Genomic DNA, 12,029 nt, shown 5'->3' with positions numbered 1-12,029 from the left:
GAATTAATACATTATGTATGAGACTTAAAGAAAAAGAATTGGAAAGTGGTTTCATTTTAATTGGTTTAAAATTTTATATCCCATTTCTGTCATTAATAAAAATAATTTCCATCTATCATAAATGTACCCAAATTCTTTTACAACTTTTCTATTTTATCTACTTTTAAATTTTTATTATTTAATTATAGCATTATGGGTTGGCCAATTTGACCCAAAATGGTTGAACTTTTTACCACCTCCTAGACAAAAATACGGTTTTTGTTTTTGGGGTTGATATTAAAAATATAAAATTTTATACTATTAAAATTACTATGCATTGATTTAATTAGCAAAATTTAGTAATGAAAAATAAAAATGCCTTAAATATATAATTCAATGAGGGAGAATGGGAGTTAATACCTTAAATGTGATACTTAATGAGAGGGAATTAAATGAATTTAATAATAGCATTCAAATTAAATTTTTCCCTCATAATAAAGAGGACCATGTTTTGAAAAGAAGGGTATTTTAGTTAAGAAAAATTTCATAAACCCAAAGACCCTATTTGTACTTTTATATATCCAAAACACAAATCATATGCAAACTATAAATCAAATAATCAGTTATATTTTATCTAGTTTTTATTTCTATATATAAATCGCCAAAAAATCAAGTCAAGTAATCAACTAATTGAGTTAAATACGTAAATCATTAATTTGATATTATTTTATTTAATTTTAATTAGTAATTAATAACATTTGTATATAATTAGATACACAAAATTAGAATGGCAAAATATTCACAAGTCCAAGACATAAATCGTACTCATCTTCAAAATTTCAAATCCACCCATTGAATTTTAAATACTAAAATAAAAGCTTTCTATATTAAATATTTTTTTATATAAATTATTCATAATTAAGTCACATGGTAATGACTTTCTACAAATTACTACACGTGTTAAAAACTTCAACAATAATATCTTTTTAAAATCAAATTATTAATTACTACTTAAAGAAAACCATTAGTAGGGGTGCTCACGGTTTGGTTTTTACATTCAATCGAATCGATACAACCGGTTAACCAGTCACCGGTGGACTGGTGACTACCATAAATTCTGCTAATTAAAGAGTAAAATAGAGAGAAAGAAAATTCAATGCAAGGAATTAAATCTGTTCAATCTGATTTATCCTTCTCATCTATGTCTAGCTCCTGCTTCTTCTCAGGCTGAACAAATTAACTTGAAAGGAATTAAATCTGTTCAATCTGATTTATCCTTCTCATCTATCTCTAGCTCCTGCTTCTTCTCAGGCTGAGCAATTAACTTGAATGCCCATAATCCTAACAGAGTTGCCTCAATTGGAGCAAGCCAGTACACATATAAATGCTCCTTGGTCATGTAATCTCCTCGAGCATAAGCCCATCCCATGGCCTATCCAATCCAACACATTAGAATCAGTCTTCAATTTGGTAGATTGTAGTTTAAAACATGTAAAACGAAAAAAAAAATATATTAGCAAATAATTGGTGTTTGGGAGAGTGCATACAGAAGCCGGGTTCATGCATCCACCAGTCAGATCAGAACCCAGTATATGAAGAGCTAGCTTGGATAGACTTGAAGTCCATGTTCTCAAGAAGAAACTGTCAGGGCTACTCCGAGCTGCCCCAAGTGAGATGACAATAATTGTGAATGTAAGACACCCTTCGGTCAATGCACCTTTGTGAATATCGACATTCAGGCGAGGTCCATGGCCTATTTCAGGAAAGGTCCAAAGGATAAGTTGAACTCCAATAATAGATCCAATTACCTGAAATTTAAATCCAAATTCTAGTTCATTGATTGATATTGAATAATAAAATTTGAGGCAGAATATCATTAGTGACTGAAATGATGAAAGAATTCGGACAGACTTGCAACAATAGATCATTATCAGTTTATGCCCCTTTCTCCTTGCCTTATAAGAATGATACAAAGAGATTCACTCATTAAAAAAATGATACAAAGAGATTCATGTTTGGAATTCGGATATCTTGGAATTCTGGTCATATTAGTAAAAGCTCAAGGTGCTCCCAAAAGGAGTGTTTCATCAAGTAATAGGTTCCTTTCACTTGAGAAAATAGGTAAATTGGTGGCACTACCAGAAAGTTAATGCTTTCTCATGCACTATAATGGAGTCTTCATGATTGAATCGGTTGATTCTGATTGATAATTTTTGCAGGATATAAAAATTGGGTCTGGACTGTCCTCACTGATGTCTGGTAGTTGGTTAGTTTACAGGATATAAAAATCAGTATTTTTGAAATAAAATTTTCCAATGTAGTACATTAACAAGTTTGGGCCTATATATGATAAAAGTATCTCTGAATTCCAGGCCATTATTATAAGACCTTATAAACATATGGTTTAGGCATGAGGAGGTCCCTTCAATTTAAAATTATAAAATTGAGTTTTGGAAAGGATGGATAAATATAGAGATATAGAATGTTTCATCTGTCCATGATGCAACAAGTCAAATCCATCCTAGGTATCAAAACGATCATAATCAACAATTAAAATATGAGAGTAATTTTTTTGAAGATAAAATAAATTTATTAAAGAGAAAAAATAATTAAATATCCCATGACAAAATGATAAATATAATAAACCTAACACCTAGTGGGAAAAAAGATGAAGTGTGTTAAGCAGCAAAACCTAATCTTGCTTTGCTAGATTAGAAGCCCAACTGAAAGCCTTGTGTCATTTGTTTGTGGTCCATGGCACATGTGCCTGGAGCAGAGATTCTACAATAACATTCTTTCCTCCCAAAAGAATAAACAAAAATTTATTATTAGCAATACCAACCGACAGAACCCAATTCAACAACCAACTCAACCTGATAAAGCTAGTAAAATGAATGAATATATATCTAGTTCAAGACAATTTAAATACCATGAACAAGCACAGTGATGGGTCTTTAACATCAAGAAGAGGATTGATGGATCAATCAAGAAAATGACAACGAAATTAGCTTAAGCCTATGAAATTTGCACTTTAAAAGCCAAACCTAATCCAGGCAATAGAAACCAAAAGAAATTTTTGCTTAAAACCAATCAGAACTGCTTTAAACATAAGAGAGCCAAGTAAGATGCCAACAGAACCCAATTCAGATTCCAACCCAAAATCAAACCCATTTCAAGCAATAAACAACACTAGTAAACCCAACTTATATTTTAACTAGCCAACATACTTCATGTATCAAACAAGAGAAGACAATATTAGATGTTAGCTAAAATCAAAAACAGAAAAGAACAACACTAAGATAGTGTTTATACTGAAAACTTCCAATCCCGAAGCTCCATCTTAATTCAGACCAATTTCCCCTCTATTGGCCAGATTGATCAGATGAGAAAACAAAAGAAAGGCACAGGTTGGATGGCAATAGCATTAGATATGGCCAAAACTTTTGATAAAATGAGGTGGAATCTCATATTGATGGTCATGGCCAAAATGGGCTTTCCTCAGAAATGGTGTGTGATGATCAGTCAATGCATATCAACACCAAAATTTTCTATACTTATAAATGGGGCATCATATGGTTATTTCAAAGTGAGTAGGGGACTAAGGAAAAGTGACCTGTTATCACCTTATCTTTTTGATTGGAATGGAAGTCCTATCGTCCTATCTTAGTAAAGCTGAAAATAGCAATCAAATTTATGGTGTGAAGTTAGCCAAACATGCACTCTCAAATAACTCAATATTTGCGGATGATTACTACTTCAAAAGCAAAGCTACAAAAAAGAAAATAGAGGCATTGAAAACTCTATTCCATGATTTTGAAACAATTTTGGGTCAACGGATTAATTACCAATATTCAAATATCCTTTTCAGATCAAACATTAATAGAAGAAATAAGATGCTCTTGGTGAGACTGCAAAACATCAGGTCTATGAAAGATCATGAAAAATATCTTGGAGTTAAGCTCTGGATAGGCAAAATAGAAATAAAATCATACAATTATATAGTGGGGAAGATACAAAATAGAATGGAAACAGAAGAGAACTTCTATCACAGGCAGGGAGGACTACTCTAATCAAATCAGTAGTTTGAGCCATCCCACTGTACACTGGCTACCTCTATCTTGCCCAAAACAGTATGCAAAAAAAATTGAAGAGACTCAAAGAAGATTTTGGTGGAAAGGGAGCATTGAAAAATGAAAATTATATACTATCTCATGGAGTAAAATATGCCAAAATAAGTCAATGGGAGGACTGGGCATCAGATGGGTAGAGGAAATGAATAAAGCCATGTTTGCAAGTCCGGTGTGGAGGCTTCTAAGTAACCCAAAAAGCTGGTGGGTAACAATTATAAGAACAAAATATTTCAAGAGACATAGTCCACATTATACAAAATGCTCTGAATGGGGAAGAAGGCTGTTAGAAGCTATGTCAGGAATGAAGCCATATCTTTTGTTGGAAATTAAAGATGGAAACCAAATACATGTGCAGTGTGAAACATGTACAACATAAGTTGCTCCACACTTTGGAGTTGAAACAGGAGAGGGAGAACAAGAAGGAACTAACAAAAAAGAAACTATCAGAGTGAACACTGATGGCAGATGGAACAGGAGCAAGACCAAAAGTTCATTCACTGAAAGTTGTATAGAAGCACCCAATAAACAGAAATCTTGAGAATGATCAATTAATTTGGAAGCCCAGTAAATCTGGACTCTTTCCAGTTAAATCAGCCTCTCTGGAGCATCTATGGCAACAGCCATCTACGTTTAGGAAAAGTTGCAATTGGAATATGCTATGGTCGTTGAAGATTCCACCTAAATATCAATTATTAATGTGGAAGTTACTTTGAATTGTCTACCCACAGGATAGATATCAAAAGAGAAACAAATCCTCTCAAGGGCTTCATGCACATTTTGGGATCAAAATGATAGTAATTAAGAGAATATATTTATATATTGTCCCTTTGCAGGTTTTATCTGGCTGTTCAAAACAGATTGATACAGAATGGTCCCGATCAATCAGGCAATTAATGATTGACTAGATTCTCAGCAAACTGATAGCACACATAAAAGATCCTTACTTGAGAAAATGGAAACCATATGCAGGTGTATCTGGCAAGCAAGAAATAAAAACTGTTCACAAAGACAGATACTCATCCCATACAGCTTCTCAATCAGGTTGAAGAGCAAATAACTCTGTTTTTTGAACACTCAAAATGATAGAACATACACCAATAGACTCAATTCCTCCGTCACAAGCAAGATAATTCCTTGATAAATACAAGACCAATGCGGTGGATCATATAATAGCAATACAAATTAAGCTGGCATTGGTAATTGTATTCACTTTGAAGCAGGTCAACTCATTATGGCAGAAGGAACCAGGATTGCAACAATTGAAAGCAGAGACTCAGAGATTCAAGCCCTCCACAAAGGATTACTAGCAGCCAAATACCACAGGCAGATGACATTTTTCTCCAATCAGATGCAAAGGATATAGTAGAAAGAATCAACAATAATCGGGCTTATAGCCCGTGGCAGGAAATTTTGCTTTCCTATTAAATCTTCGAATGTCAATCCATTAACCAAATCCTATTCAGATAAATACCAACTAAAAGAAACTCAGAACATGTTGAAATTGGTATTCAAGCATTCAGAAAACAAAACCATTTAACTCAGTATAAGCATAAGACCAACTACTTACCTGAGTAGGAATTCTTACACCAACAGATAACAAAAACCTGCCGAAACTCCCAGAAATGGCACCGGGCAACACTGTGAGAGGATTGTAAGCGGCACCTCTACTAATCCTCCCCAACGATGCAAAAACAAACATTGTCAAAACGGCTAAGCAACCCCTAATGATTTCTCCTCTGGGTTCAGACCCAAACCCCAGAATCTTGTATGCAAAGATCTTTAAGAGAGCTCCTGACCATACCCACATGAAGGAAAGGACGAAATCCCACAAAATCAGTGGGTTTCCTGCCATGAATGATATGGGTTTTGTCCCTGCTTTCTGAGATTCTTCCTTATTTCGCTGCATGATTTGCAGATGAAGAAGACGAAGAGGAAAGAAGAGGAAGAGGAAGAAGGGGAGGAGGAGGGGGAAGATTGTATGCGGAGGGATTTGTGGCTGACAAATTTATTCCCTTGTTGATACTGACATTTGGGAAAGATGGTCAAACGTTACGCGATTCTGAGATTGCAGAAGAACGTTAATAGTAGAGAGGGTAACTTGGTCATTTAGAGAAGTAAGATGTTGCTTGTCGTTGTTTCCATGCGAGTGCTTCTCGACCCTGAGAGAGCCGACGACATTTTCCACGGTTCCGCCCCACCATGAAGCTTACGGGAAGCTGCAATGGTGATGTTAGTTGGGTGGTCCCACAACGGTCGTACCAAGTAGAGTTTTGCGGAGCACCAAGGACTCTGTACGGTGAATTGCTACTAGTAAGAAACAGAGGGTCTCCCCACTGATTTGAAAGACCAAGTATAGTTACTAACGAGAAACACACTGGAGCAAAGGATAACTGTGACCAAAAGTGGAACACCTTATTCCGAGACCGAAATCTGAAGAAAATCAGACCATAATAATAGATTGGTGGAGGGTTCTACGCAGGCAGGTTGGAAAAAAAAAAAAAATTTCCACCCTCTTCTTAGAAAAATGTAGTTTTCAATTATTATGTACGTGGAAAAACAGGAATGAAACATTCTTCAACAATGGTCCATTCAAAGTTCAAACCGCCAGAATAGAAAGGAAGTTAGAAAATAGTCTTAAAAAGGGAATGAAATGGAACCCTCCGAAGAGACTCTCAAAATTGCGGCAGGTCCAGGTCCCACAGATAAAAATTAAGCGGAAATGAGGGGTGTTCAGAAATCCATCGCATGACCAAAGATCTTCGACTAGACTATAGACATCAAAGGAGACTCCAAGCTAATGATAAATATGTTGAATGGAATGCGCAAGATGCATGGAAATGTAAGGGAAGTAGTGCATAAAAATCATGGGAGAAATGAACGCCATAATCAAGTATCATCACACGCATAGGGAAGGAATCGAGCAGAAAACTGCTTAGCAACAAAGGTCACCAAGGTGAATTACATTTTACCATGTTTCGATCCAAGGAGCTGGATTACATCATTCTCACAGATTCAATAGGTGTTTGGTTGTTGCGCACAATTTGTATATGTTATGCATGGCTTTCGCTTTCGTTTATTGAATAAACGTTTGAAATTGATTTGTCTTTAAAATCGAAAAAAAGTAATTGATAAACCTTTTCTTTGGGATTTATTAACAATTAGGTACTATTAGACACCACATTAGCGGAATATTAAATAAACGCTTAATCATTAGAAAAAATATTAAAATGAAACCTTCCCTAATGATTGACAGGCACATAAATTAAGACCAACTTTTATCAATATCATGTGACTATATAAATTAACTTTTGTCTACAAGCTAAAAGAAAATCACGTGGCCCCACCAAGAAATCACTTCATCTAATTCAAGGTGGGGCCATGGCAACAAATCAAGGGCTTTGATTTAGTTGTTTTGGCACAGGGCAATTTGACAGGTGGCAAGTTGTGCTTGCTTTGTTGCAATTCTTGCACTAATATTAAAAGAGTTGATCTACTCCCAACACTGTTCCAACGAGCGGTTATGATTGTACACGGGGAACATCTCTCCATAATCACAACTTGACATGTGAGATGTTTCCAATGTATCACTACAATTAGGGTTGCAAAACGGATTGGACTCAAATGATTATATTTGGTTTTAATTATTAAAAATTTGCATCCAATCTGATCCGAAATCTTATTGAATTTGATTTTGAATCCTAAAGGACTTGAATTGAATTGGATTTAATATGATTTCACTTTAATTTTTTAAATACAAAAAATTAAAAGTTAATTACTTTTCCACTTTTATATAATAAATTATTGTAATTATAACATACTGAATTTATAATATATATATAAATTCATATATAATATAATATAATATAATATAATGTATTTTTAATAATTTTAAATATAATTGAATTTAGAGTTTAATCAGATTGGACGGAGTCAAATCCAAATTGCAAAATCTGAATATGATCCAATTATGTAAATACATCATATGAATCTTGGATAATCAGATTGTGAAAACCCTTAAAAGGGTTATTATAATTCGTTAAAATACCTCCATTTTTCAACTTTCTCTTAAACTAACAATGACTTTTGATACATAAAGAGATCCTCCACATTTGTAATTAAAAAGATAAATGGTGTTTGCAAAATTACAATAATGCTCTTTATTCAACTTCATTTTTTTGAACCAAAAAACTTTGAAGTATGTCCATCTATTCAATCAAATTGAGATTAGTTGATGGATGTTAATTTTGTCATTTAAAAATAAAAATGGTACATATGGACTATAAAAATATATTATTTTCAACTTTTATAGATAAATTAATGTAAATAAAACATATTGAATTTATTATATATATAATTTAGAAATACATTTTTTATAATTTTAAATATAATTATATATATTTTATATATTAAAATCAATAAATATTATAATATAATAAGATTTAGGTTTTAATTGGATTGGATGAGTCAAATCCGAATCCAATCCAATTATTAACCGGATCTAGATTGCAAAAATACGAATCCAATCCGATTATATAAACACTTCATCTAAATTTGGGATAATTGGATTGTGAAAACACTTAAAAGGGTTGTTATAATTCATTAAAACCCATCCATCTATTCAATCAAATTGAGATTAGTTGGTTAATGTTAATTTTGTCATATAAAAATAAAAGTGATACACGTGGGCCGCAAAAGTATATTATTTTCAACTTTTATATATAATAAATTAATGTAAATATAATATGCTGATTTTATTATAGATATAAATTCATATATATATATATATATATAATATGAATATGTTTTTATAATTTTAAATAGAAAATATATAAATTTTATGTATTAAAATCAATAAATATTATAGTATAATCTGATTTAGATTTTAATCAGATAGGATGGAGTCAAAACCAAATCCGATCCAATTATTAATTAGATGAAGATTGTAAAATCTGAGCCTGATCTGATTATATAAACATATCATCCAAATCTGGGATAATTGGATCGTGAAAACCCTTAAAAGGGTTATTATAATTTGTTAAAACCCCTCCACATCTCCTTTATACCTTGTTTGGAACTGTTTTTCCATAAAAAAATGGTGCTCCAAGCCACGCCTTGGAAATCGGGAAGCCATGATTTGGAGCAACGCCAAATTTGGTATTTTATGGGACTGCAGCCCGTTGCTGCCAACAGGGTAGTGATGTGGCATTAGATAATGCGTATCAATGCTAAAAACGTTTCCTGGAGCAATAGTATCAAACATAAAAAGTTGTTGTTTGCTCCAGGAAATGTCCTACTACCTGGTAGCAATGATTCCAAACAAAAATAAAGGAAAAAGCGGTGCTCCAAGCCACACATCAGCAGAAAACGGTGCTGCAACTGCAGCATCGATGCCAAACATATATGTAATCTCTCTCTAGTGCTACATCACTCCTGTTACTTACGGATGATTTATTGTAAATTTGAATTGAACAGATTTACATTTAAATGGAATTAAGCGTATATTTGATTTTGATTTTGAATTTCCTTAAGCTCAGTTTGGAAGGAGTACAAATGCAAATATGTAGAGTGCATTTGCACTATACATGTTTGCATTTGTACTTCTTCTAAACTGAGCCTTTGTGTTTCTCTTTGTTTTCTTCGTTTGTACCTTTCATTTTCCTTTTGCTTTAACTGGTTTCTCTATTCTCCTTCGGTTTTCTTTGTCTTGGTTGTGTGTTGTTATTCGAGTGGGTCTGTTAGTGCTTGTTTTCTTTGAGCTCGAAGGTGGTGCTATCGCTAATAAGCAGATTGAAAAACAAGCATAAGGTGAAAGCAAGATGGTTAAGGGAGGCAGGGTAGGTTTTTTTTTAATGGCAAAATGATATGTAATAAATTGTTAAATTGTGATGGGGTCACAGAAATTGTCAACAATCTCTAGAAAAATATACAAGATTACGATGCCAGATATATCCTGGTAGGAGTGCAACTTAGGCGGGTCCAACCTAAGCCCAACTCGACCCCACCCGAAATTTTCCACGGGTTGGGCCTGAGTCAGAAAACTCGGGGCCAACCTAAACTTGGATAGGGCTTGGGTTGAGGCCTCAGGCCAACCCAACCCAAGCCTAATCCAACCTGAGCCCGTCTGAAAACATTTATACATGTGTATTATAGTTATGTAAAAATATATATTTTTTCTAATCATGTAATCATGTATATGTACATTTAATAAATGAAATTTGTACATATTTTTAATTAATTATACTCTTAAGTTAGGCCATAAATCTCAATAAAAGATGATTACACCATCCCACCCAATTAACCAGAGCCCGACCCCGATCCCAACCTGAGTTGTGTTAGGTTAAGCTCGGATTGGGCTTAGATTGATAAACTTGGGCCAGGCCCAAGCCCAAGGTTTACACCTTTAGAATTAGGCCTAGGTTGACCTTCAACCCGAGTTACACCCTTATATCCAAGCAGGAGATATATTTCAGATTAATTTCGAAAGAGAAAGGAACATCAAGGAAGTGGTAGAGAAAACAACCATGGTTTGATAAAGACTATCCCCTCGTCATGAAGTGTTAGGTTTTGATTTCATGGTCCATGAGAGTAAAATTTGCTCACACACTTCATGAGGGTAATAGATATTCTTGGTCAATATTGACATACTTGAAAGAGATTTCGGGTTCAACTCAAGATTTTCAAATTGACGAATACAGAACACTATACGAAGATCCCTGTTTTGCAAATTGACCAATAACGTGTACTTTTGTTGTTTATTTTCCATTGCTATGTTTTTGATTAATCTTTTGGGCAGGGTTGAGAGGGTAAGGAGGTGTGCTTCTATTTTGGATTTTGCGCAAGACGGGATACATCTTCCCCTGTATTGTTTCACACTTTCCTTTTGGGCCATGTTTTTTTTCGGCAACACATTTACCTGGGTAAACGCTTAATCTTTTCGGCAACACCCACTTTCCTGGGTAAATTTTTTCCAATTTTACCCTTTGGACATAGGTTTGAAAACCATGTCACAAAGTCTTAAATGCCCCTATTTTTTTTTTGGAAATAAACCATGCTGCCTCTTCTTTTAAACCCAATTTGAGCCTAATTCAAAATTTTCCTCTAGAACAATAGAAATAAACACCATCTACCATTATTTTGGGCATTTAAGACTGTTAAAACTTGAAAATAGAAAAAAGAAATAACAATTAATTGACAACTGAATAGATAATTGGAAAAGCTATCAGATGATCTAAAATCAAAGCATTTAGTAAGGCTCTGATTTAGAAAAGCCAAGGCAACAAATGACTGGACTGTTAGCCTCAGATATCCTGCATGTATGCTATTTTAGTAAACTGTATAATGGATACTTCAGCCTAAATAATGACATTGAAGAAAGTGCTCTTTGTTTCGCAATACAGTTAGCCTCAGATATCCAAAACCTATAACTTGTTTATTGGTGTCACCATTGTTTTGTTTTAACAGAAACTGTTGAAGATGTTGATTTGCTGATTAGACGGGCTGAAAGATGTTGGAAGCTGGATCAAACATGTTTATGATTGATGCTAACATGCTGATATCAAGTATCAACTATCAAGCGAACTCATACAACCCAGCTTTTCTAATCAAGTATTCTTGAGGTCCTGATGTCGTCAAGCTAGGCTTAACCACCTTCTCTGTCTCCGGCCAGAAATTTGTACATTCTACCATTGACCTCTATAGTACTACAACCGGCAACTTTACTAATCCCTGCTTCTTTCATCATGCTTCTCCAGTTATCTGCTTCTTTATATCTAGCATGCAATGCAAACATGTTAGACAGCATCATGTATTCCCCATCGCTCAGACAACCGGCCTTGTCGATGATATGCTTTGGTACAGTTTCTGCTAATTCAGCATCCCCATGAACCAGACAAGAGCTAAGCAAAGCACCTAACACAGTTG

General features: G+C 34.2%; 1 protein-coding gene across 1 annotated transcript; it reads right to left on the bottom strand.

The window, feature by feature from the left end:
• Positions 1-962: 962 nt before the first annotated feature.
• Positions 963-7,199, bottom strand: LOC148845632 (putative aquaporin SIP2-1). Its single transcript, XM_088954202.1, has 3 exons — positions 5,677-7,199; positions 1,527-1,787; positions 963-1,411 (listed from the first exon to the last, which is right to left on the bottom strand). The coding sequence occupies exons 1-3, from the start codon at positions 6,013-6,015 to the stop codon at positions 1,241-1,243; spliced, it is 771 nt and encodes a 256-aa protein (XP_088810328.1). The 5' UTR covers positions 6,016-7,199; the 3' UTR covers positions 963-1,240.
• Between the last annotated feature and the right edge of the window lie 4,830 nt (positions 7,200-12,029).

This window comes from Nelumbo lutea, chromosome 7 (assembly GCF_056320005.1).
Source record: "Nelumbo lutea isolate HS-2025 chromosome 7, American lotus-T2T, whole genome shotgun sequence".
Classification (NCBI taxonomy): domain Eukaryota; kingdom Viridiplantae; phylum Streptophyta; class Magnoliopsida; order Proteales; family Nelumbonaceae; genus Nelumbo; species Nelumbo lutea.
This window is presented reverse-complemented; position numbering and strand designations above follow the sequence as displayed.

Bases quoted from the DNA above. Each gene is read 5' to 3' on its own strand.
- LOC148845632 (XM_088954202.1), bottom strand. From the start codon at position 6,015: ATGCAGCGAAATAAGGAAGAATCTCAGAAAGCAGGGACAAAACCCATA. The intron at 1,788-5,676 runs GTAAGTAGTTGG...TTTAAATTTCAG, and splicing joins GTGTAAGAATTCCTACTCAG to GTAATTGGATCTATTATTGG. The intron at 1,412-1,526 runs GTATGCACTCTC...TGGATTGGATAG, and splicing joins GATGCATGAACCCGGCTTCT to GCCATGGGATGGGCTTATGC.